We start from the raw sequence: 27,437 nt of genomic DNA on the forward strand, positions 1-27,437 counted from the left end.
GAAATGGGCATTGGAGAAGCATCCTGAAAGACATTTATTATTTTGCATCCTTCAGAGGGTTTGGAAGCTAATAAAGCTTTAAAAATCTCCACTGAATGCAGAAATAAGATATACGTTCCTAGTAAATAAATGTGGCAACAGGCCTATGGGAGCACAGTATCTGATCACACAGGTAAAGAGCACTTTGTTGATGCAGAGCAGAGGGGGTTTCAGGTTATATCAGCCAGCTTAATACATTTCCTACCTTTTGACCTCCATGCAATTTTAAAGCTTTCCTTTTTTAATCAGTATAATTTTTTTTTATTTTTTTTTTTTAGGTACAACTCTATAGTCAGGTAGATAAAAAGTTTTAAGTTAATTCCAGTATTTTGGGAGACTGTTTTCTGGGTCAGTTATATTCACAGGTAGAGAAAACCAACTCAAGGAACAAATTCAGATATTTATTTATGTATTGTTACAAATTTGTGTTTTTTTTTTTTTCCATTAAATGTATTTAACAGACAACCTATTTGCACTCAGGCCTTTCGGCATTTTAATAAGCTAAAATATACACTTTTGGTGCCATATAAATTATGGTTAAAAATAATTCTCAAGGACATACTGAGGGGACAAGAACTTTAAGCAAAATAACTCAAGTTGAAATAGTCAATTCCCTTCAACAGTGGTTTCTATTTCATGAGATTCTTTACACTAGCAAACTATATACAAACAATACAACAAAACTACTGTAAGTGCAAAAATGTAAAAAATATACACAAACATATACACAAACTGCTGTGTTTCTGTCTGAGCTAACTTACTATTAAGAAATCCAGTACAAATGCATGATTTGTATTTATGTATTTAACTTGTAGTATCTAATATTTAATTGTAAACAAGATTCAGCATGTAGAGCAACTTAAAACAGTTGTCAGAAGCTTAAATCATGAGGCCTGGAGACTGAAGAACTGTGCACAATAGGATCCAAACCGAAATACATACCCATACCTTTTCTGACCTATACTGCTGGGGCATTTAGGGTATGCAAAAAACTTAGAAATATTTAACTACTCCAAACAAATTCTTGAATTTCATTGTTTTACAAAATGCAGACATTTCAATATTTAAAGTAAAATCATTATCACATTTGCAGGTGTATGGATCATGTTCAGTAAGAGTGTTTTGTTCATAACCATCGAATAGCTTTTCGGTTTATTAAAAAACCTTTCTTGGCAACTCAGTTAAGGAACTCTAAATGAAAGCAAGCAATGGATGTTCACAATCAAACAAATTAGTGAGCAAATGGTCACATCCCTTAAGCACAGATGAATTCACTGGGGACTAACCAGTGAGTCACTGATGATACTCATCATTAGGCAAGTATGTGTAGGATACACTGCATTGCTGAAAACCTACAGGATTTAGAAACCATGAACAGATATTGGAAAGAAAATGGAAGCTGCCTTTGCATGGATGTGATGATTTGCTGCCATGAGTCACCGCTAAGATTCTTAGTAAGGATGTTTTTTTGTTTGTTTGTTGTCAAAAGATGGTTGTCTTTTTTTCAGGTACTTCCCAGGCACTCATTGATGTATTATTTGAAGCACCTGGACACTTAAGAAAACCCAGGATGACAGTTCTGTCTATCAGGACGGTATCGGACTAAGTAACAGTAGTAGCAGTAGTAGTGTTAGTCAGTTCAACATCAGAGAATGTGGACAGAATTAAACATTGACCGTGTCAGTTTACAGCCTCTACAAATATGAAGTGTCCGTATCTATAGCAACTTGTTTCAGTGGAAAGTTCAAGTACAACAGTATTTTCATAAATCTCCTCATGCTAACGGAGAATACAGTAAGGTATCCACAGGCTTCCATTTCCAGGAAATATGTCAAGAGTCAAATCTCATTTTGTGTATTTTCTACGTGCTTGAAAATTTACAGCATTGAGGAGAACATCTGATGAATTCCTTCTCATATATGATACTTTTTGATTTAAAACACAAGCCAATCCATACAAGACACATTCTGAAAACTAGTTTGATGTAAAGACTAGTCTGGCGAGTTTTGTGAGCTTTTAGGTTTTTTTAAACATTTCAAACACTGTGACAATGCAGAATATACACCCTAAAATTAAAAAACTGCTTGTAAAAATAAAAAGTTGGAAAAAAATTTAGAATCGATTTCACTGAAAAGGCTCAATAAAGTGCAAGCAGGAAATGAGAGGGTTTACATACTGAAAAGTGAAGTTTAATAAATTCATACAATCTATATTGCTGACAATGAGAGACGCTATAAAAATGTTTTACCTTGACACCATGCCCTCATATAAAAATATATTCTAATTGCCTTGCAGTACAATCAGATCTTGACAGAATTGAAAATGAAAAGAACACTGAAATGCCACTGCTCCTTCTCAGCAATGTCAAAAAGGAAGAAAATATGTAGAGTTATCCTACTGCAGTGTACTCTAACTGGATGAACTGGACTAGCTGAAATTACATAGTACGGTAATTGCAAATGAAAAAGATGCATTGCTACTTACTTGCATTGACTCCTCACCACTTCTTGAGAAGGTATTCAGGAGGTGCCACATTGCAAACATGGAACTCATTCCTGTGCAAAAGTTCTCACACTTTGAGCCCTCACTAAAGCAGAGCTCTCTAATTACTGGACAGAAGTATGCACTGCAGCAAGCATTTTTACATCAAAAAATACTTCATGTCATTAAATCTGCAGGTCTTTGTCCTCTCAAAAGTATCTCCTCCTGCTTGCAGCAAGTCTTTTAACTGAAATAATCAGGTCTTCAAAGTGTATCACAACTTAGACGATTCCAGCAATTGGAAACAAACCTTTCCAATATCACCTGTCACCCAATGAAGAAATTTGCTTTTAACTGGAACTTTTTTTTATGAAAAATAATAAAGCATACTGCAAAAATCTTCCCAGCAGAGGGGACATTTTCAAATCATTTACCCTCCAGGCAGATTCTTTGGTGTTCAGGAATAGGGAGTATAGTATGAGCGTGAACAAGCAACAATTATTTTCCTTCATATACTCCTGTTTGTCCTGTAAGGCCCATCATGCTATTGGCAGATCTTAAATAAAAGAGAGGCAAACTACTTCTTCTTTACCCTTAGAGACTGAAGTCTGATCAATAGCATTTGATGTCTCCCTTTCAGCGGAGATTTTCCACATGGCATATAGGCAGAATTTCCACTTATTATTAGCACAGGACTATGACAAACTTACATCCTGGCTAGTCATTCGAAGTTTAACCTGTTGAAATTCAAAATGAGTATTTTTGTATTCAAAAGAGTCTTTACTTTTTAGCCTCCAGTTTTTGCTAATATAAGATAAAAGAAGTTAATTATAGCACAGTTAGTGCCAAGCCTTTTAACTGCCCCAAAATGGTGCAATGTCAGGTGCTTAATAAAGCTCTGTGGAGACCCTGGTCACCTACTAAATAGTAAATAATGCCAGTACCAACTTTGATTTTTGAAGTTTTGCTGTCCTTTTTTTAAATCCTCTCACCCATTCCAAGTTCCAATTAAACGACCCCAAATACTCATTTTCAAATAACTGACACACAATCTAAACTAAAAATATCTTGTGAGAGCAGCAGCTTTGCAACAATATGGACTTTAAACAAAAGCAGAGTATTAAAATAAAGTCTGTATAGCCTTTTAACTATGAAATTATGAAATAATTCATTTTTACTTATGATTTTTCATTCTTACAAAAAACTGTTGGCCACAATTAAAATCAACTGCTGTTTTCCTGAAGAATACGTATTTTTAGCATTGTAGTTAGTGTAACAGAAGACGAAAAATGTTTTAACATATAATGAGTTTAAATAAATTTAAGACACTTTTCTGTAGGATCATCATCAAATGATGCTCTTTTCAATAATTTGTGTAAGCTTCTAAACCACATAAAGGATAATGCACATTACATTTTATTCACACTATAAAAAAAGCACAATATACAGGCCATATCTTTTAAAGTGCAACACAACAGAACATTTCTGCAACATTCAGGTTCTTCAAAAACCCACAAAAGTAGGTATTTAACATTTAGGAACAAATCCTGTTTGGAGGTGTATCAACACTGAATCTAAACTCTGAATGGTTATCAAGCTTGTCCTTGCTGTAAGTGCCACGCTAAAAGCGATGCTTATGACCACTAAACAGTATTATCTTATCTGCTTCCATATTAGACAGCCTTCATGTCACATGTCCACAATGAAGGCTTTTATTCTTTAGTCAGTGAAGAGCATCTGCAGAGCCCTTTATTGAAGATAGTTCTTCGACTATGCTCAGAAAACCTCTTTAAAGTCCACTTAGCTTCACCATACAGGTTACTGTTTCAGATGTTAAATATACCAAGAAAAATATGGTAAATGGAACAGAGCAAGCATGTCTCTGAGTTGGCAGCGCATGCTTCACTACGTTTGGCACTATCTACCAAATGTATTGGTAACACACAGTATGAGCACGTACCAATTTGCTTTTCACCTCATAAGTATTTTTGGTTGGATGTTTTGTGAATAACAGTTGAAAACCCCATTTGTTCCTGAGATGAGCATGACAAAAAAGTGAGCTCCATCTAAAGCTGCCAACAGGACATTCCTCTGCATTTCCAGCCTTGCTACCTGTGTGCTGAGCCAGATTTACAATCTCAATCCTCCCCAAGGCGCCACTTCTGAGACTCTTCTTGACGCACATCTGGCCTGATCTGGTTTCTCATTCCACCTAGAACATTTGAGGTTGCCTCTGTTGCAACAATGAAAGGTTTCACCACAGTTGGTGGGATTTGGCGGAGGACTCCTCCTACTGCTCCAGTTACTCCTCTGTTTTCATGCTCACGAGCAGCAGTCTCATAGATGGTTTGGGCTGTGTCCGTAATCCCCTTTGAGAAATTAAAAGAAATCAGTTACACTGAAAAAGAAAAAGCAACCTCTCCTAATTTTAGGGAAATTTTAAACTGCTCAGCATTTCTCATCTTGGTGATTTGTATTATAGCTGTAGTACAACTATACTGATACAAATATGATTTAGTTGTTCTTCTGTGAACTCAGAGATGTAAGTATTTCATCTGACTTCCAGTGGCACATGTTGTGCGTACGGGAAAAAGCTGTGGGGTACTGGGGGCTATTAAAAAATGACAGAGTTCACTGGAAACTCAGCTGAGACCTTACTTCACAGACACCATACCATGTGTAACTAAAAGTACAATACAAAAATACAATAAAAACAGGTCAGCATTCTAACTTATAACATGCTGTAAAAGCTTTCACTTCTTTTAAATCCAGTATTATGATTAAACTCTACCTCAGAATTAACACTAACTCCAAAAGGAGCTGGAAGGGGGTGGGCAGGAAGTAAGGACAGATGATGTGGGGCGGGAAAGCAAGTTTACAGGATTTACAATAGTTGTAAACCATCACAGCTGTAGAGCACTCACGTCCTATTCACATTTATCTGCATGATATCTTAGTTTACTTCTGCTTTTTCCATGCAAGGTTTCTGTTGGTTTAAGTTTACTGGTGAAGACAGTCTTGTTCAAAACCTAAATCCTCTTCTTTATTTGGTCAGCTTAAACTAGCATCTGTTAATCTGTTAGTCACTTTTGCACTCACCTCTTTTACGACACTGTAGGCTTTGGCTACACCTTCCCGTAGGTCTACTGGCTGATGAGCTAAACGATGGCGAGGGAATCGCTTGATCTTTTTTGCTTCGATAAAGGTAGGCCCTGGTGATACCATGTCATATGCAGTTTCTGCAGCTGCCTGAAGATCAGGAGCAAATGCAAAAAATGTAAGAAGTCTTACAGTACCCAACCACAAATTTAAACTACTAATACGGTGACGTCATTGAAATAAAACAATTCTTATTCCACAACTAATACTCATTTACATAAGATTAAGGTTTTGTACAAGAACTTCTGAAATGGGTGTGGCTGTAACTATACATTAAGTTCCATAATGAAAGAAAGAATGTTGTGGGTTTAGGTGGGTTTTCTCCCCTTCTAATGTTTGTCTCTTCAAAGGCATCCTCTAATCTACATGAAATGCTCAAGACAGAAACTGAACATTTGATCAATGGTACGTATTTCTTACAAACACACAAGAACACATATAATCCCACTCGTGAGTAACACCACTTTTTTTTTTTTACTATATATATTCAAGCTTAAACACATACACAATTTTTGCAAAATCAGGTGGTAAAAGTGTATTTTCATTATGTATTTTACATTAAGGAACATAAATTTATTAACTCTTTAATCCAAGGTTACCTTGGGATTAAATCCAGAAAACTTTATAAACTTTGTGTACACCAACACAAATAGTATTGGGTTTAGGTTTTGTGGGTTTTTTCCTTTGTTGGTTTTGTGGGGTTTTTTTGTTTTGTTTTAAATATGCACAGATAAGCTGAGATTTTTAAAAAAGGCAAGAATCTATTACTGGAAAATACATGTGTGAAGAACTCATCTTTACCAATATAAATGATCTTTTAGTGAAGTTGAAAATTTTAGTATTAAACTGTACATTGTAATACATCAAAGCCATAAGAAACATGTAGCAGCTTGGGTGTTCAGCAGTATTTTAACACGATTTTCCAACTATTGCATTTGATGCCATAGTTCTCACCTCACAGACTGATGCAAACTCTGCCCAGTCCATGCTTTCCTATTTATACAGCTGCTTTTTTTTTTTCTTTTAAAAACATACTCCCAATCTTAAATTTACAGCATTAAGATATTAGTTTAATATAGAGCACTTACTAGGAGCATTTCTCATTTTATGTCTAACTTCAGAAATAACACACTGTACCTGTATAGTCTGAACCATTCTGTTTGTCAGCTCCAGTGCTGCCATTGCAGTGGAAGTACCAAAAGAAGCTGCTCCTCTTTGAAAGCCCCTGACGATACGTCCGTCCTTCCGGTACTGCTCTATCGGCAACCACACCAAGTCCTTCAGACCTTGGACTGAAAGTGAAGACAGAACACCATAGTCAGGAAGTTCTCTTAAATAAGCAGAATGCCTTGAAAGGAAGTGAAAACAAGGGTCAACACGGTTTGTGGTGAGCTTTTTGGGGGGGGAGAGGTGTTGTCTGGTTTTTAAGAAAACTGTCATGCGTCTGAGAAGAAATAAGAATTAACTTACCTAACTGCACTAGCGAATGCATAGGCCCTACTCCTCCCAAAATTCCTGGTAGCTGGTTTTTCTTTATATCATTAAGCCATTCACTGATGGCATAGGAGAACAATTTATCCACACCTAACAAACTAAAATAAATAAAATTATTATTTTTTTTAAACATACAATTCCCAATAAGATAAATGCATTCATTAGTCACTGAAGTAAAAGATGGCATTTAAACAAAAGAAAAGCTTTTTCAAGTGTCATCTTTTGACACTTCAAGAGTTTATCACCAAGACTAGCACATATATTAAATACTGTTCTGAATTAGATGTTATTCTTGAATAACATCATCAAAAAAACCCGAGACTCAAGAAATATTTGTAAAGTCAAAAAGCATCTTGGATTTCACAAGTACATCTTAACAGAAAATTTGGTTTGCATTTGCTATGTTCACTATAAACTTGTTCAATTTGCAATAGCAATGTTCATCTACATTTCAATAAACTTACCCGTGTCTGTAACAAAGTCTCTTCAGCTTTAATTCTGAACAGTTCAACTGAGCAAGCCCAATAAGAATCCCAGCCAGTGTTCCCTGTAAGTGAAATACTTTATTGTCACATGAATTTACTTAACCTGTTCAACTCGTGAGAAATAATTTCACCATCTCAACTCTTACTTGTAGGTATTTCTGTCCAAACAGATTCTCCCCCAGTCTTCCAAAAGCTACTTGTTACAGTACTACAAATCACGTTACCTGAAAACTTCCAAGAGATGAAATTTGGCTTAACCTGCTACTCTAAGAAAAACATCTGGATACAAGACAGCTTCTTCAGAAATAATAAGCCATAATAAATTATGTAAACATAGCTCTGGCTTTAGTATGTTCCAGGCATTCTAAAGCTACTGTATTTCACGTTTTGATTTCTGACAGCTGGGTAAATTGAAGAAGTTGCTGCTTTCACTCTTCCATATTTTCTTACTGTGTCAAAGCACAAATCTGGTTGTGCAAACAGGATTTTTTTATGTCTGTTTCTAAATGCAGTATAACAACCAATGCATATTTTAAGAAGAACTATGAGCATTTTTTTGTATTTATAACAGATTCTGCCATTGCTTCTGAGGCCCACATGTTACTAGACTGCAAGGGAAGGAAACAAAGAGAAAAAATGACATTTTATTCTGGCATTAATGAGGAAAAAAAAATAAAGTGCAGAATTCTCATATCAGACAATGGAATCATCCTTTGAGGGGCACTGCAGCTATGTACTCTGATTTCAAGCCAATCATTGAGTTCATAAATGTGGCATGCAAGTTCCATTTGGAGTCAATCAGATCTGGAGGATCCACCCCTTAGGTTTCAAATTAAGACTGCAACAAGGTTAAGCTTTATTGAAACTAATGAGAAGAAAAAAAAAAGTGTTCTGTATTTGTCTTGATCACATCAATAATGAGTAGGGAGCACAAAAATATACCCCCACTCATGGGGGTTGGGGAAAAACAAAACAAACAACACCAAATTTTTGTTCTATAGCATCAGCATTATACACAAACCTGATCCATCGATACATGTTTGCCGTGGTAATCAAGCCGTATTGGAACTTCTGATGTGAAACGAAATTCTCTGCAACATAAAAAGGAAATTTCATAGTGAGATACATGAAAAGGAAATAAAATTATTTATCCTTCCAAAAGAAACTCCTGGTTTCACATCCTCCTGGAATAGAATGCCATGGTCTTTTCTGTAAGCCATAAATCCTCTAGTTACTGTGTTGGTACTTCAGAATAAATGTACAAAATACAGTGGCAAATTCAGCTTTTCTTGCTTTATTAGCATCTAGTTCAGATTAGCATTTGTAATAAATTTAACAGTCCTGCAGAAATACTACTAATCCTGCGAGTGAACGTCTTTCCTCAATTTTCACAGTACAATATTCAGTTAAAAACAAACAAAAAACACCAACAAAGAAACCCCATAAAATGATGGCTCTGTAGGCAAAATTTAGTCCTGCAACAGGAACTTAATAAAAAATTCTGCTGGTGATGTATATGATGAAATAGAACCACAGCCATGCTCTTACAATTTGGCTCTGCATTGCTTACTAAAGCACACATCTGTTGTTCAAGGCACTTACAATCTGAATACATGTGAAAAAACTTCCACATAACAAGCTAAAATTTTCACAGTCACTTCCTACTCAGGACTACATTAGAGTTTATCTTGTGATATTTTAATCTTATACCTCTTCCATGATATCCTTTTCCTTTATATACTTTCATCTCTGGTTATATTAGATTTACTTTATATTGTCAGATGTAAGAATATAAACAATGCTCTTTTTATTTATTTGTAAAACATCTCATTACTGGTTCTCTACATAGCAGAGCTTTAATTAATTTTTATTTCTTTGTGCACAGTAATGTTCAAAAGTTAATAAAAGTCATTAGTTACTGTCTTGTGATAGAAATAAATACATCTGATTGCCACACCCAGTCAATGAAAAAACAAAAAAATGCACCTTTGCCCTATGGTCTGTATAGTTTATCATCACCTTTCCTTAAAACATTCAGCAGAACAGCTGTGTGTCACTGGAAATTTTGCAACGAAAGTTTACCTGAAAAATACTGGCTGATCACTGTATGATGTCGTTTCTTGTGAGAAATTATCATCATCTCCATTAACCACATCCATAGAGTCAATGCTACCATTTTCATTTGCTTGCTTGTGTGATGAGAAAGAAATGACTGGACTCGGTTCCTTAAGGCTGCTGACGTGCCTGGGCAAACTACACGTAACTTCAGCACCAGGAGACTTTTTAACTAAGATAAGAAATTACAGACAGTAAACTGACTCACATTTTCCACAGAAAGATTGCATTTACACCATTAACTGTGTCCTTAGTAAGTTCTAATGCTTATCAGTAGGACTTACTAGCAGGACAATATTTAGACTTTTAGTTATTAACCAAAATTATTACATGCAGCTTAAGACGAGATTGATGCATCAGCATAAACAATCCCTCTGGTTTTAACGGCAGTATTGCAGAGTGCTTCATTACCTATGCATTTCAGTATGACACCTCAGCAGAAATAGGTAAAGTGCAGCTGCTTACAAATGCACAAATATAGTTAATAGTGGAAATATGCTTTTCAGTATATACTGCTTTTGCATCAGATGTTGTACTTGATTAGAAGTACTCCTTTAGCTGCATACATACACCATTTAATACCTCTTCCCTAAAATAGTATGCCTATCTAAATTTTGAAGTTGTGTAACATAGAGTTCAGTATTATAAATAAGCAGTACACTGTATTTGTTTTATCTAATAATTACATCATATTATATACACAATTCTCATTTTTTTCAGAAGCTCTTATTAAATATGCCCCAATTTCGGTGAAACCTTTCATGCAATCGAGATCCCAGGTGTTGAAGACCTTTGCTGATAATTATAAAATACAAAGCTAAAATACCCAAAGATTCTGTGTTCCAAAAAATCAATAATTCATGTTAGTGCTCAAACCCCAACACAAGTTTTTATACACACAAGATTCACATGTGAATTTATAGAACATGTACCCACATTAAGGGAGAACAAAGATGCACTTTTATGCTAGATTTTTGAAAAGTATACCTTCAGGATCTGGAGTAACTAAGAGTTCTACTTCCGTAGAAAGGCTAGTGAAAAAGTCCTTCAGGAAAAACAAGGCATCCTAATGACAAAAAATAAAATACAATCAGATTAAAATAAATACAAAGACCCAATTCTCTAAAAAATATTATCTATTATTCCAGTTCTATTTCCACACAGTCATGAAACAAAACACATTTCTTCTTTTTGATCCTTTAACACATGCAGAAGCCACATAAAATCTAGGACAGAAATCAGGAAGATCCTCTGGCCACTGCCCACTGCTACATATAACACGATTTCATGATCAATCTAGCTCTGTCTTAAAAATCCAGGGTTGTTTTCATCACTCCTACTGTAATTTTGGACACTGTTCCAGAACCCAGGTGCTTTCATGGTTACAACATTTTCTCTCATTTCCAATAAGAGGGTATTTAAGTACAGTTTATATTCTTTTCTAATACTGTCAAAGTCACTCAAATCATTACAGATCACCACTGCTTCATTAAAAGTCATTAATATCTGTGGTGTTAATGTTTTAAAGTTATTACATCCCATTTTCTTTTTCTGACAAATGCATCACACTGGTGCCTTATTCATCCTGTCATTAATGATCTGGACTTTCTTTTCCATTTTTGTTTCCAACTGATAAGAAAGACAGATTAAGTAGTAATGACAAGTATTTCTAATATGACTGCATGCAGCCTGCCCCATGCTTCCAAATGAGCTGTGGTTAATTTCACAGAAGTTGTAAAGGTGAATTCTGTTCATGGTACAAAAGATAAAAGGCTTTAACAAGCACCCAAGAGGGAACACATTTCCTCACTAGATGGCAGTATTTCCAAGCTATTTTTTCTAGATGAAATTATTGCAAACTAGACAGAGTTCAATTTTTCTAATAGCAACATGAAAACCTCGTCTCTAACGTATGTTGACAAAAAGAGAAAGTAGATGTGGAACTCCTAAATTAATACTCAAAACCCAAACATCTCTCTGAAGATGACAAATTAAGCAAGAAATGCCTCAACAAAGAGTAATATGCACTTTATATTTGCATGCCCAAACATATGTACCTTCCTTACTGCTTTAAAAAAAATCCAAATGTTTCTTGAGTACATCAAAAATACTTTGAACAAAGGCTTGTTAAGGAAAGTAAAACAATTTCTGTTCTTCCTGCCACTGCAGTTGACAGCAAGACCTAAGCCTTCAGAGTAAAGAAGCATTTCTTGAATGTCAAGTGCCCTTGACTAAAATGTTGTGAACCACTTCTGGTTTAATGATTAATGCTTTCAGTTAAAAACAATGAAGCCACTTCATGAACAAAGCCAGATGATTCAAGAATAAGTACATGATTTTTAAAAGCCATGGTTCCAAAACCTTTGAGGTTAACAGAAGTCTCAGGAGGAAAACTTATTGAATAAACAGCCTTGTCTACAGATATTCTAAGTTTTTAAATTAAAAACCAAAAATGAACCCAAAACCCAACCTGGTCAATATTGAGGCGAAGTGGCATTAGGGAAACACGTAAACAACATTCCTGTGGGGATCTGCCAGACTCTGGACGGACATGTAATGCTTTAACTGTTAACTGAAAAAAAACAATAGAATAAACAGAAGCACTTACATTCACAATTATTAAATCTCAGAACACTAACTAGGAAAAATATTTAATGCAAAACCTCTGTACTTATCTGATTATAAATGCTAATATTATTCGCAATTATAAAGCTAGTATTGAATAAAAACTTACTATGAATGTAATAAAAATTAGAGGAAACCCCCCAAAAAAGTAATAAATCCTTTCTAGAACTAGTAAGAACTTCAGTATACCATAAAACTACAACTCTGTATGTGTAGTGAAGTCTCATCATACTCATACAAGCGGACATTTGTTGAAAACCAAATTGTGAAAACTACCAAAAGTTGTTGAGATTCTGTCAGTTAAAAAAAGTACATGTGCAGGACAACATTAATACCTGACAAGCTACCATTCAAACTCACTTTTGAATCACTTTTAATATCCATAAAGAGTCAAGCAAACTATCAACAAATTATATTACTTCAGGAACTCATGCTTTTTCTTGTGCAAGATTTCTAAGAAGAGTACATAACCCCCACGATGATAGTTCAGCCATTGTAACTGTAAAAAATTAACATATTTCTAACATATTTCATAACTGTACCATGTTTGAATGTGCTTTTCTGGGCATCTCCTTACTGCAGTAGAGATAGAGAAATTTATTCATCTGTGATGTAGCTAAGCGATCTCTAATCTCCAGGTCTTGAACAATAAAAACCTGTCGGGACACTGGCTGCTCCAACAGACAGGATTCACCTTCTGCACCACATGGAGGGTATACCTCATGCTGGAATTTCACCTTTTACAACAGAAAGAAACATAATCAGTTTCAGTGAAAAAGAGCATTTAACAGCAGAATACTATTTAAAAAAACAAACAAAACAAATCCACACCGCACATAGGAACTTTAATAGCTGTCTACTATTTTAAATCTACAGGAATAATATTGGGATTTCTGAAAACTATTCAGCTTTTTATATGTAGCAGTAGAAATCTTCCAATTTCTAGCTGTGTATATATTCATATCTTAGGATGCAAATTCAAGCCAAAACGAAGAGTCAGTATAAGACAATGAACGAATTTCACTTTTTGTTTTAACATTGACTTTGCTTTTTCCTCTCACTCCTGACATCCTTCTTACTTCACAGTGAAGCCTGTATCAGGCAATCCTGCAATTCTTGAATCCTGCACCCTCTACACTCAGGAAAGTAAGGTTTCTTCCCTACCAATTGACTTCTCAAGTGGCTTCTTGCAGTCTTATTTCCTTTTTCTTTACTCACTTTAGTCCATATAAATTCGAATTCATTTTTTTTCTTAATTCCTAAGTAATTCTGAATTATCTTCTTTTCTCTCTCTCTTAATGCAGTTCTCATGTTCAGTCACAGAGCTGTGGTGACATGCAAACCACTCCCTGTCCCACCAAACCATGCCCGATCCCGGCCTCCAGCAGAGGGCGCACAGCAGTGGCCTCTACTGGCCTGATTTGCAAAGAAACATCCTCTGTTGGTGACATTGTCTCCTTAATAACAAGAAGAAGAAATTAAGTCTTCCACAAAGTTAGGAGTACAAGTGGGGGGAAAAAATCTTTTTGCCTCAGTGCTAACACTAATTCATTAAATATCCACAAATTAAGAAATGGCTATACTTCTACATATGAAGTTTTCCAGAGGGAATATTAAACACTTCCTTTCTTTCCTCTTTTTTATTGCAATGTCATATTGTTTCTAGAAAAGACACATCCACATATTCCTGGCAAGCTTGAAGTGCTAATTGGATGAATTTTAAGCTTTAGAAACCCATAAAGACCATAAAAGGCATTTATTTTTATGTAGTGCCTTTCATGTTTGTGGAAATGTTTTATAAAGTCTTATTTTAAACAGATTTTGTTATTGATCCATTTAACATGAACTCCTTGCCAGTATTCTTCCCAGTACCAGAAACAAGCATCTAGTTCCTATGTTAGAGTTAAGCACACCCTTAAAAACAACAGTAAGATACTTATGCCTGAAAGGTGCTAAATACGTTAGGGGAAATAGCAGGAACAATATTGTGATATAACTGGATGTTATTTAATATACAGTTATCAAAGTGATATGCTGAGCATTCTCAACAGATCTACATGTCGTTTATTTTGCTAGAACACTTAATTTCATAACAGGTGTATCTATAAGAGAAGAAAACAGAACAGCAGTTTTAAAACTTGGTAATAATAAACAAAAAGATTAAGAATATCAGAATAGATATCCTTCATCTTTAGAAACAAGTTTATTCAGCAAGTAAATGCTATGTTAGAAGAGTAAATACATCTTTTGTTACACAAATTCTACCTTCATCATCTTCCAAGTGATTGCTTAGATTTAGATACTGTTGAAAGAAATCCTACTGAACTCTAATGGAAAACTGTTATCAAAGGAATGTAACATTCACACACAGAGAGTCATGGCTGAAGCTGTTTCTGCCATTCACCTTGCTTAACTGTATTTCCATTAGGAAGTCAGGGTTTCTTCCTCTTCCCCCACATGCTGTATTCCGCCCATGCCTTGTTGGTGTATGAGAAGGAGAACTATGGGGACTTCTGGGGAAATAAAAAGAAAAAATACACTTTTGCAGATTAAAGTTATCTCACTGTTAATCTAAAATGAAATGCAATGGATGTAACTTATTAGTATTTAAATGGCTTTCAAAAAAACCCACTGAAATTGTGTTACTGTTAAACAAATCATTTCTTTTTGCTCTTCAAGTAATGCATACTTAAGTGGAATGCTACGTGTATGTGTCCCTCCAAATTACATTCAGAGAACATTTTCTTAATTTTGGCTGTGATAATTTTAATAATTCTTTATCTTATATGACATCTGGTAGACCTGACTCTTAAGCTCCTTAAGCCCTGATCTCTTTAGGAAAATTTGACTTCTAATATTACTGAAAACAAAATCCATCCCTCCACCACCCCCTCCCAAAAAATAAAAAAAAAAAAATTAAAAAAATCAGCAAACCCAAACCCCAAACCCAGCTTGTCCAGGTTAAGACATGGGAAAAATACACTCTGGTGTGTGGAGTTAAACTGAAGAAGATTCTAGATGATCTTTAAGGTCCCTTCCAACCCAAACCATTCTGTGATTGACTCCTTGTGAGAAGGGAGCAAAGAAGCGAGCAAGGGACATTGAGATTTAACAGTGAGATTACTCTAAAAGAAAATTAAGTATTTTTAAGGGTTCTAATCTACAGAATTACATGAAACACTTACATGAAACTTTTAGCTGGTGATGTTGGTGGTGCAGTCCCAAAATCCCTTCCACCATAAAGATGCCAAATAAGAGATATTTCCTTTACAACATAGCGTACCAGAGGAACAGGAAAATGCAGAGGAGCTTTGCTTGTATCTGTTTTTTTAACAGGTTGGCTGAAATGATTTTCCTTTATGATAATTGCATCATCAACCATTATTTTTATAACTGGTTCTTCCTCTTTTTCCTAATTAAAAAAAAAAAGTGTATAGCCTTGAGAAGATGAAATCTGCTTTCTTTATTGAGATGTCTAATTCGTTCCTATGGAAAGAAAAGGTATTCTGTATTGTCTTCTAAAGCTTATCCAACACATAATTGTTTTAGGAATGTTTCTTATAAAGTAAAGACAAAAGCATATGAAAAAAACCTAGAAGTTGAGAGGTAGTTAAAAACAGCAACAACAAAAAAACCCAAACCAAACCAAAACAATTCCCCACCCAAACTGTAAACAAAACAAAGTACTAATTGAAAGCAAACAAAAAAAGCCATAGAAGAGCCTAGGCTACCATACTAGCACTTTTGAAAACAAACAAGCTCAAACATAACTGGGAAAATACAGCTTCTAATCAGGGATCCAGGAACTACTTCTGTCTATTAAGATGAACAAAACCAGAGATACTATGAACAACATGAACACCATGCAGAGGATGGACATCAGTGTAAAGCAACACACAAGCTTTTCTCTGAGCTTTGGCAAGGATCTTAGGTCCTTAAAAATACTGAAAGCTTAGACTATGAGAGAAATGAATAAAAGATTAGAAGACGTGCAAACTACTATTTTGCTAAATACTGGGTCTTGCCTAAAACATTTTTTCCTAACTGTGCCATTACTGTAAGTCAAAATGGCAATGATAAAACATGACTAAAATGTAGGAAAATTGCCAATAGTTTAATGTAACATTCAGATCAGAGAACAATTACATAGTGCTGAGATACAGAAAAATCATATCTATCTGAAAATACTTATTCCTTGCAGTAACAATGCAGAGTTCCTTTCAAACAGAAAAATTATTTTTCTGCTAGTTTGCCCACTGATAAAAAACATCACTAAGTATCACAGAAGCCTATGAAATCTATTTTGTTTAAGTCTTACATAGGCTTTTCTCTAATTCAGTTTATATATGGATTTTTTTAAGTAATTTTCAAAGGATCTTACAGCAACAGCAACTTTTGGTGCAAAAAGAATGCAGAAATCATCACTTTCTGCTGGAACATCTCCCATGGCCTCATTTATGAGGTGATGAGTGAACGAAGCATAAGTGGGACTTGAATCTTGTGAGACATTTCCACTTTCATCTGGAAACAAGAAGAGATCTGAGCAAGATGGTTCCTGAGTTTGAGATTTGTCATCCAAAACTCCTGAGAGTCGAAGAAGGGTGGAGAAAAAAAACATGTTTCAGTGGAAAAATCCTTACAAAATATGAAAATTATTTAAGAATTAACAAACATTCATTAGCTTCAATTACATCAAGGAAATTTGGTTATTATATCTTGAATCACTTCCTACTATAAATAAAATACAATTTTCAAAATTCATCCAGTATACAATTGAAAGTGATTACAATATAATTATAAGTAGTTACTAGCAGAGATGAACAGAGAAAAGATAGGAAAATTATTTGCAAAAACCCCCCACAGATACAAAAACCCAAAACCTGTCAAACATAGATCAAGCATTTTCATGTCCAAGTTTCTCATTCTGGTAGTAAGACCACAGCATCAATAACTTTCAGTACTACAGTGACTGCTCACCTTCCACCATCAAAAAGACCAGACATCACAGAAATAATGACATTCTCTATTTGCAGTACAAAATCCTTAGCAAATTTAAATCTGAATTACATTCTAGCCATGATACAGGAGCCATAATCCTGTGATAAAATCAACCTATCTTGTTCTATCTGCTAATGGAAAGAATTCCTCACAGCCAAAAGTTCTTCCTGTGACTCAGAACTGTACCATCTTCCTGGACTACCTTCATACACACAAGAGAGGTCATTGATTCCTCCACATTGCAGTATGACATATAAACTTACACCTAATGCTAACTTACAGTCTTACAGAATTTGGGGTCTTGACAGATTCCTTCCCTGCTGCTTTGGTATCTCAGTAATGTGTATTTGACAAGATTCTGCATTACTGTTATTAAAAGCAAGAATCTGTTTCATAGTTTGAAAACTTCAGACATCATAAGTATCCGCTCCCATTCTTACTGCACCATCTCTACGTACACAAAACTTTCAAGGCCTCTTTCTTTCCAAAAAGGTTGTACTTCGTGTGTACTTATGCCTTTAGAGGATTCTTACCATTAGATTCTGGTTTCATGGCAGAAGCAGTCTGTTGAGTCTCAATTTCTTCCATTGCATCACTCATTAAATCCCGTAGAATCTGTTGCTCTGATTCAGCGAGGACTGGTCCGTGGGAAGATGGTTGGCTAAAGGTCTCTACCTGTAGGAGAGGAACTATACATAGTTACATCTGAAAGACAACTGCAATGTTGTGTTGAAAAAGATTTTGCTAGAAAAGCTTGATTCACAGCTCTTAAACTGTGAGAAGAAACATCTTTACTTGATAAATAATCGAGTACTTTGAAACACCAAGCTAGATAATTCATAGAGTAGGTTAGAACATTATGGTTCAGGATATTTAGATAATGAGAGTACCTGGACAGCTCATATATGTCCTAGAATTTCATTCTTTAGAAAATAATAAAGTACAACAGGTAAACAGTATAAAACATTTTAAAATATTTAGTGACCAAAGCAGAAAAAAAATACATTATTTTACTCTTAAATATATTTTAAGTTAGATACAATCTGTTAATTTCTTCACGGGAAATCTCACATTATTTGGAAATAGAATGGGGATTAAAATTAAAACATATTACCAAGAAGCACAAAGTTAAGTTGATATTATTTTGCCATGTTATACCTTCATTTTTGGCTTGCTAACTCCACGTTTGACCTCTGTCTTAGCAGGTGGATGTAAATCACCGTAACTTGCAATATATTGTATGAGATTCATCAGTGCAGCACACGAATCAGAGCAGGTACGAATATGGATTACATCACTGGAACAGTGCAGCTCAAAACGTGGTTTGGTCTAGATAGCAACAATAAAAAGGTAAGAAGGCACTTCAAATCATCCTAAGATTCCATAAAAATAGCATCTTTACACAGTTGTTTTTAAATTAATTGACTTAACTAGTCAAAAAGGATTTAAAAGAAATAGCAAAATGAAGGAAAGTTTTTCAGTTTACTTTTAAGTATAATAAGGTAATTTTCAACCACAATCTCTCATGGAGATTTTACATTTTACTTTGTCTATGATTAAATACTTACTCTTTCTCCCTCAGAATCCGATTTTACTGCTGTAATGGTTAGTTCCAGCAGTCCCATATCCATAACACGAACATAATCTGAAAAATTATAATTAGAAAAAATATTAAGATAATAACAAACACAATCCTTATTAAGTATTTCTTGTTATTACACTGCCAAAAATAGCATTAAAAAAGGTTTTTATCAAAACCTTTTACATCTCCACATTTCCTTCTCTTATGAGGATTAGTCTCTGAGTTCAAGTTTCAGCTACTCAAATCAAGAACTCAAATAATTTCAATCCAATATATCACTCCCACTGCCACCATCTGTGTGCAATGTAATCTTTTAAGGTATTTATCCTCATCCCATCTGTGTGAGTTAGAGAAACAGAGGCACACACAAGTTGAGTGACTAAGCATTCTACCAGTTTTTTAGTTGAAGTTAGAGAAAGAGAACACATGTTCACATCATACTCATCTTTCAGTGCCACAAATAACTTATTTACCCTCTTTTCTTGTTTAAACAAAACAGGCATACCTTTACTATGTCCTTTAATAGAGATCTCTTACCTAAGCTAAATACACACATTTGTGGGTACAAGGATTCATTATTTTTCCAATTCATTTGTTAAATATTGATTTAAGTTCCTCAGTCCTTAAAGGTTCTTACTATTTCCAATGAGAGCAAAGCAGTTGGTATCCTTTTCAGAACCTAGAACTCTGTGCCATATAGCACCTTTGAAGTTCAACTATTCTGAATGCATCTCATAAAATGAGATCTCTTTTCTATGAAAATTTCTTTCTGGAAAACTCCAGATTTTTAAAAATATGCTTTTTTCCAATACCCATTATGAAACTTTAATGAGATAATGGAGAAATTGCAAGTTGCTCTTCTCTGACATACTTCTGAACAAATCTAAACTAGAGCACTAAGATGTTCATCGACACTGCGCTATTCACTCATATTCAAGTTGCTGCTCCTTATCTCCTCAGACCTCTTCTTCAATAACCTTTATATATACTGAATATGACTGTAATTTTGTTTCTTTAGGCTCTACAATTGATTAGTCACATCTAAAACATCCTTACCTCTATGGAGGTTGACCATAACAGTATTGCACTTGTCAGACAAGTGCAAAGCAGCTTCATCTAAAATTATCCTAGAAAACAAAACAAGATAAAGATGCTAGACAAATGCTGTACAATCAACCAGTCAAAAGAAATTGGTATAGGAAAAAAATACTTTAAAACACAAATATACCTAACGTATCTTAAAGGCAAACTCTTCACTCTAACTCTTCATAATTTCCAAATCCACTGGCAATTAACTACTGTAACATATTTTCACTATCACTAATGATATTGGTTTTGCATTTCAGTTTTTATATTTGATCCTTTCTAGAATAAGAAATAATGCTTTTGACATACAGAATTGTCACTTATTTCCTTTTTTGCCTTTTTCTCTTTTTGATAAAGCTAACACACACATTTGTTTCAAGGGTAATTTAAAAAGTTTTATCAATAAAATCAAGCAACTTGGTAAATGTTTCACATCAGAACACATATAACAGAATGAATATTCAACTGAAGTTGCAACAAAAATTATTAAAAGTTACAGAGATGCTCACTAATCACTAAATATTTAATTAATTAATATACTGTTTCCAAATAACAAATATTTAAGAAATCTTAAGGTGTTTCTAATTAATAAAATGGACACAACAACATCTCAGGACATCTTTCAACCTCATTAAAAATTGCTGGTTGTTAAAGAAAGCAATCTAAATAAAAAATTATATTAAAAAATATTTAATCTAATGAAAGAAGGATTACACATAAGCAAAGTATATTTCAAAATATGTAAAGCAGTGTGATCATTTACACAACAAGAATGTTTCCAAGGTCAAAAAAGCAGACAGGTGTTACAAGTTTTACAGGAGCTTCCATGAATTACAATCACTTAAATCATACCTGAGAGTAGAAGAGGATTTATCTACTGCAACACTACTTGAAATGCTGAAAGTTTCAACAGTAAGTAGAGATCTGACTGGCAAAAACAATGGCCTAACAACAAATAGGAAAAACAAATTAATATTTTGTACCTATTTAGAAGTGCAATCAGAGCCCTACAGATGACCTAATTACATCTTCCCAGGCCTAGGCAAGTGTATATCCTACTTTAAATTGCTTCCAGTTTAAGGGATTTCTGTTAAGTACTTTTTCCCAAAAAGCCTAAATAAATATTCTCTTTAGTATGCAAACACAGACATTCTTGAAGAATAAATATATAGCTGCAGTGCCACCAAGTGACAAACACTTGCATTTTATTTACCTGTAGTCAAGAGCGCAACTCCATAGATGGACATGAAAAGTTGTAATTGTAGCTGGAGGATTATATCCCAGAACAGGCTCATCAGAAATATTTAAAAAATATAAAATCTAAAAATCAAAAAACATATTATTTTAATAGTTCAATATCTGTTAAATAAATATTCAATCATCTATTGCAAAAAAAAAAATCTCTAGCGGGTATGACAATAACAAGATTTGTAGAAAGAAAAGGAGAGAACAGTTTCAGATATGTAAAGGTGCTTACTCAGTGTCTTTTTAGAGAAAAGCAGGGAATGAAGACAAGGCAAAAAACCCCATCAAAATTGCAGCTTCAAAAGTATGGAAAAGACCCAAGTGGCGTATAAAGTCTCACAATTCATTTTTTAAATCTTGCTAAAATACAGTTTCATTCATCCTTCTTTGCAGTTGTTACTACAGTATTATCATTTTCTTTGCTCTCTGTCTAAAAAGTTAACTTTTCTCATAATACTGAACATTGTTAAAGTTAAGATATCTTTAAGTATCAAGATATCCTTTTTCTTGGGGCTGGGGTGGAAAATATGCTCAGAACTAGAAATATGTGCACAAGCACTGTACATACAGATTTTTCACGTATTACCATATAAAATAAACACCTATCCTCCTCTTTAAGATCTGTCATAGTTCCTTATCAAATCTGTTACACTATAAAAGTTCTTCATTTATTCTAAGCCTGGGGCATACCATCGCTGCTAGCCTTTTAATTGTTTCCTCTAACTGTCTCTTTGGACAATTTTTTATTTCACCCCTCACCCTCCAAAAGAGATTCCCAAGTGCATTTACTAATTGAGCAAATTCATAAAGCAAATGTGGAACACGGTTTAAAGCAGGTTACACAAACCCACAGGAACATCATTCTAAGAAGAAAGTAATGACACAGCAGGGTCTGAAGCCCTAAGTTCAGTTCCATGAAGTTATACAATATCAATGCATATAAAAATAAGCACACCACACATACCGGAGGATAAGAAGGATAAATTTGAATGTCAGGGTTTACTATCTGTAATCCAGTATGGTGTAAGTACATGCAACTACATTGCTACCATGCTAATGGCATGTCCTGCCTAACATGAGTTCACATACACAGGGTCTCCACCCCTGGCTGCTGTGCTGTCCCTCTGCATCCATAGCTCTGAGTACAACTTTCCTCATTCAGAAGTGTTTCTGTAAACTGCTGTTTACTACCTCCCTAATGTCTTCTTCTCCACATTACTGCTCTTCAAACTATGCAAAACAGGGAACATATAAGGGAGAAACGAGACTCAAGAAATAAAGTGAACAGAAGGGAAAAATGGGGAAATGCTTTCAGCGCTGCAAGTACTTTCCTTGTTTCGTGGGTGAATTTTCACTACAGAATCATTTAAGTACTTGAATAGCATTGCACTACCAAGATTTCTTCCAAAATTCTTAAAAAAAAAAAAAAAAAAAAACAAAACCACCAAAAAACCCAAACACTAAAACAAACCACTACAGAACAAAATAACCCCCACCCCGCCCCGAACCTCTCTGACACGTAGTGGATTTAGGATCATGAGAGGAACTGAACCAAGTGAATACGCAAGAAATAATTTAAAAGCAAGACTACAGCCTATCAGTGGTCTCAAAAAGAGACAAGAAAGAAAGAATAACACTTTCAAAAGAAGAGTATGATAATAAGACATAGCTTAACACCAAGATTTTATATCAAGGTTTAGTTTGATACTCAAACCCATTAAAACAACGAGACTGAAACTGAAGATGCAGTTGAGAAAACTGTAGCAATCTGACCTGTTCATGCCAGCTTAAACCTGAAGGCAGTACTCTGTGCTGAAGGGTGGCTCCCCGTAATCCAACAGCAACTAGAAATTCCTGCACAACAAAGTTGCATGACTTAGCTTACATGAAACATATGTAACTATTTGGCATTTAGATTATGAAATAGTATCATCCCTCTGTTCCCGAAATCTCCAACTGTGTAGAAATGAAGAAAGGACTGGGCCAGGATTAAGCATTCAAAAAAACTCTGCTTCCCCATAAAGAAACCCTGGCTAATACAGTCTTGTACCTTTTGCAACACTGTAGTTTAGAAATAACAGTTTTGTGGCGGTGATGGAAGGAAGGCCACCTGCACATTCAAACCAGGATTCACCAGAAATTAGCAGGAGTACCAACTCAATGTAGTTCTTTCTTGTGCTGTTCAAATCTGAGTCAGTTCAGCCCCCCACAACACTTCACAGGTCTGCAGGTTCCTTCTCCAGATAACTCCAACCTGTTTGTCACCAGCTAAGAGGTCATCTTTTAGCCACACCATTGAATGCTACTGTTATTTAGCTATGTCACTCCAAATAGGTAAGCAAATGCTGCCTATTAGATGATACTGCCGGTAAACTGAGCAGAAAGCTTTTAACTCTTTATATTTGTTCTTGTCTGTTTTGGCACCAGATTAAAACTCAACAAAACAAACAAACAAAGTCAGAAAAAACTGTCAAAGAAATGCCTCCAGTAATGAAATGCAGCGTGATCAGCAAAGTGAAACATTGGAAGAATTAGTAAATTATACTGATAATTAAATTTTAGAATCCACCCATAAGATTCTAACAGAAAATTACAGTTTGAGGATGAATGTCATGGTTTGTTTATCTATAGCCCTTGTAACTCCACATCTGGATGCTTCCATATAAATTGAAGTAACTCAATTTATAACAGCACAAATGTAAAAACACAAACCTTTGTATTGCTCTCTACTTTATCTGACTGGATTTTGACTGCAACAGTCAGCATACTTGGACTATCCACTCCCACACCATCTGAAGTAGTCCTGCTAAGACCATCTTCTTCAGAAAAACAAATAGTAGGTTCTAACCAATGGGGACGTATTGTGCTGGGCAGTCGTACTTCAGAGGAAGGGACAACCCCATCCACCAAACCTGCAAAGAGATTTTAGAATGAGTTACCTCAGGCTTCAAAGTTGTTACTGAGGGAAGAGTGAAGGAAAATCCTTTTTATGCTTTACGCTTATAAAATTATTTTAATTATCAAAGTTAGTCATGAACACTGAAGACCAAAAACTGTGAAAGAAAGGTTACAGGTGATCCAATATTTAAAACCAGGGTTCAAGCTAAAATCTTCAGTCTGACTACAGGGTTTAAGTTTTTTATTTGCCCAACAAAATGGCAGAGGTGAAATAAAGGACAGATCTCCAACAGGCTACGTGGAGAATAAGAACATGTGTCTCCATGCTATGAGACAGTGCCATGCTAACCCGTAAATATATAATAATTAAGCCTTGCATTGAAAATACGACTGATTCAGAAACATGAGGGGAAAACCTTAAGAAGTGTAACTAAATGGGGGCTACCAGCCATACAAACTACACAGTCAAAATTCTTCATCTGCTGACTACAACTAGCTATCCAGGAAAGGCATAGCAGATGCTGGTACCCTGTAACTTTTTGAATCAAACAACCAATAACATGTAGGAAGCTAGTACTTTCATAGTAAAGAACAGACTGTACAGCTAATTTGACAGAGGATCACAATATCAATGAAGACCAGCAGTTGCCAAGGAAAAGTTTGAGCCAAACTAAGTAAATATAGTTATCATAAAGTTGCATTACTATAGTCTTCAGAAAGTTTAGTCATGAATTAAATCTGTTGTGCCAAATGATACACTATCAAAGAAAAAAAAGAAAAAAAAATACAGCCTTTCTCCTAAAAAAACTGCAAGCTTATCTCATTTCAAATTTAGTCCCAAAGACATGTCAATGCCACCCTACCTTGATGATATAAATTGAGGCTGTTAGAATGGAGACAAACATAGTGTCTGTCCTCAAAGCCTTCATATTTAGTCACGCTGAAAAGGGAACCACTGTTGAACTCAAACCAAAATTCACCGTACTTTCCTTCCAGTGTATTTCCATCATCCTGCTGAAGGAAGCATAGAAAGGATAAAACTATTGTTTGCTGAGTTTGCTGCATTTAGACAGTCTAAACTAATATAACACTTGCTACTAATACATATTTTCCTGCTTTTATTTTAGTTATTCTCATGTGAAGCAAAGTAAACACAATTGGCAAAATATTGTATTGTATTATTGCCTAGTTATAGTATAGTAGTAAGAACATTACAGAATTACTATTAAAAACACTTGTTCTTTCCAAATAAGTACATACAGCATGAAGGGATCTTGTGGCCAAAACAACAAACAACTTTGGTCCAGTCTCAGAGCCTCACCTTTACATCTGTGAATACTGACACTAATCCATGTGTCACATTCAGCAGAACAGACAAAAAGCTTTGTGAGTTCTTATTCTGTGAGTCCAGCTTTTTCCTTCTGCGTGAACGATAGTTTGGATCAACAGTGGAATAATACTGTAGTGTTTCTTCCTCAGATCCACTCTCATCATCTAATAGATAAAATGAAAAACAACTCAACTCACTCTCTAACTAGTACATGTATTATGTCAATAACTCGTTTTTCCATTGGTAATGCAATTCAATTTCAAACTTATTTTACTCAAACAGTAATCTACATTTTGTCTTCTTGGTTTATGTTTTCTCCTAAGTTCACAAAATCCTTCCACTAACAGCTTAATCACTTCAGCCAATTATGCTTCTAAATCACTATAGTTCTAGATGATTTAGTAAGTGTATTACCATAATTAACTGCAGATTTAAATTGACTAAAGCTGTCTTTACTGAAAGTGTTGATGAGCTGGCTGGCCACAGATAGTCCAACACCATAAGAAAGGTTTTCAAATGTTTCTACAGGAGATGGAGCTGTGGGTTCCCACAACAATAAATCATTGCTGATCCTAGGAAGAAATACATTGTCATTACACAAAACATATGACTACGTTTCCACTTTATATTAAGTCAGTCAAGCATATTTTCTTTGCAGACTTCATATAACAGATTTCAGATTCCATAAACAAGATAGAGAAAAAAAGTTCAAGAGCACAAGAAAGAATAATATATTAATGTGTAAAAGCAATAAATAATGAAAGTAACCTTTATTCTGTAATTATTGTACGCACATATCAAAGTCTAACATTTGACAGTGACACGAAAGCCTCTATAAGGAGGTACATATTAGCTCAGTAGGTTGGAGGGGGTGAGAAAATCCTACTTTCATCACATCAATTTTCAACTAAGTTGCAGGAAAAATTTGTTCTTTTGATTTCAAGTGAGTGTGTCTGCTATGGTAAAGACAGATGTGACATTCAGTGCAGAAATATTCCAACAGAATACTCAATGGAAGGATCAGCTTTGCCACTTTGGAAGTGAAAAATACTCTAGAAGTGAAGTAATACCTATCAGAGGCTAAAACAGGTCGGCACCTCTCTTGCATCTAACATAGCACAGTACCAATTTAGTAGTATTTTGTTGTCTTTCAGACAGGGAATTAACAAAAATAAAAGCTGAACACACATCCGTAAGTTGGAATTGTTCTCTCTACACTTTTGTAAACCTTTGTAATGCTTACAAAATTGGGTTAGGGTTTTTTCCCCTGACTACCTTGTAAACTCTAGATTTATAGATGGAAACAATAAGATGGAGTGCAACAGTTGCTGAAGTACAATGATCTACTTAAAGAAGAAATCAGAAAGATTAGAGCAAAATGAAATATTGCAAACAGAGATCTGAATCAAGTACTCAGTGAGAGCAAACAACTGTTTAGCTTTACCCTTTGTTCACAGTATCTGCCAAACACTTCTTAGCAGATGGCTGTCATGGCACCGACCAGACGCCTGAGACAATGTTGTCTCTGATGTTAACTTGAAAAATATTTATATAGCATTTTATGTTCTTAAATAAACTATACAAGTGTTACATCTGCTTATTCAATTGCTTTTATCAACGGTGAATACAGAACTAAGAGTACAGGTCATGATAACCAAGTAAAAACAATTATCATACTTGCCTGTTGTAAAGCTTTTCATAAAAGCTTTTGTTCGGTAATGTTAAGTGAATGTTTGGTAACATGAGTTCCAGTACATAATGAGAATTGCTAATTGTTTTATCCTGAAACTCAGTCATTTCTACTACATCTCCTGGCATCACCATCTGAAAGAAAAAAGAAAAAAAAAAAACCTCTTAAGTTAAAAAAACCAAAACCCAAAAGTGGTAGCCAGAAGATGTA

The 27,437-nt window shown here is 34.8% G+C and overlaps 1 protein-coding gene across 3 annotated transcripts in view; it reads right to left on the bottom strand.

Annotated features, from left to right (window-relative positions):
- Positions 1-427: 427 nt before the first annotated feature.
- Positions 428-27,437, bottom strand: part of ATG2B (autophagy related 2B) — a 49,747-nt gene continuing 22,737 nt past the window's right edge. Inside the window, exons 18-42 of one of the 3 annotated variants that reach the window (XM_032690181.1) lie at positions 27,219-27,361; positions 25,952-26,109; positions 25,529-25,701; positions 25,071-25,218; positions 24,022-24,221; positions 23,083-23,163; positions 21,278-21,384; positions 20,917-21,009; positions 20,035-20,105; positions 18,965-19,041; positions 18,555-18,725; positions 17,930-18,071; positions 16,780-16,982; positions 15,584-15,810; positions 14,803-14,911; positions 12,941-13,135; positions 12,244-12,345; positions 10,761-10,839; positions 9,741-9,945; positions 8,680-8,749; positions 7,638-7,720; positions 7,150-7,271; positions 6,817-6,971; positions 5,620-5,769; positions 428-4,889 (exon numbers count right to left, since the gene is read on the bottom strand). In XM_032690181.1, coding sequence (XP_032546072.1) covers positions 4,659-4,889; positions 5,620-5,769; positions 6,817-6,971; positions 7,150-7,271; positions 7,638-7,720; positions 8,680-8,749; positions 9,741-9,945; positions 10,761-10,839; positions 12,244-12,345; positions 12,941-13,135; positions 14,803-14,911; positions 15,584-15,810; positions 16,780-16,982; positions 17,930-18,071; positions 18,555-18,725; positions 18,965-19,041; positions 20,035-20,105; positions 20,917-21,009; positions 21,278-21,384; positions 23,083-23,163; positions 24,022-24,221; positions 25,071-25,218; positions 25,529-25,701; positions 25,952-26,109; positions 27,219-27,361 — 3,495 coding nt within the window. In that variant the 3' untranslated portion in view covers positions 428-4,658. Of the gene's footprint in view, positions 4,890-5,619; positions 5,770-6,816; positions 6,972-7,149; positions 7,272-7,637; positions 7,721-8,679; positions 8,750-9,740; positions 9,946-10,760; positions 10,840-12,243; positions 12,346-12,940; positions 13,136-14,802; positions 14,912-15,583; positions 15,811-16,779; positions 16,983-17,929; positions 18,072-18,554; positions 18,726-18,964; positions 19,042-20,034; positions 20,106-20,916; positions 21,010-21,277; positions 21,385-23,082; positions 23,164-24,021; positions 24,222-25,070; positions 25,222-25,528; positions 25,702-25,951; positions 26,110-27,218; positions 27,362-27,437 lie in introns of all 3 variants that reach the window. The other 2 variants (XM_032690182.1, XM_032690180.1) reach the window with 2 other exon arrangements.

The sequence above is a fragment of the Chiroxiphia lanceolata genome, chromosome 6, assembly GCF_009829145.1.
Source record: "Chiroxiphia lanceolata isolate bChiLan1 chromosome 6, bChiLan1.pri, whole genome shotgun sequence".
In the NCBI taxonomy this organism is placed as follows: Eukaryota; Metazoa; Chordata; class Aves; order Passeriformes; family Pipridae; genus Chiroxiphia; species Chiroxiphia lanceolata.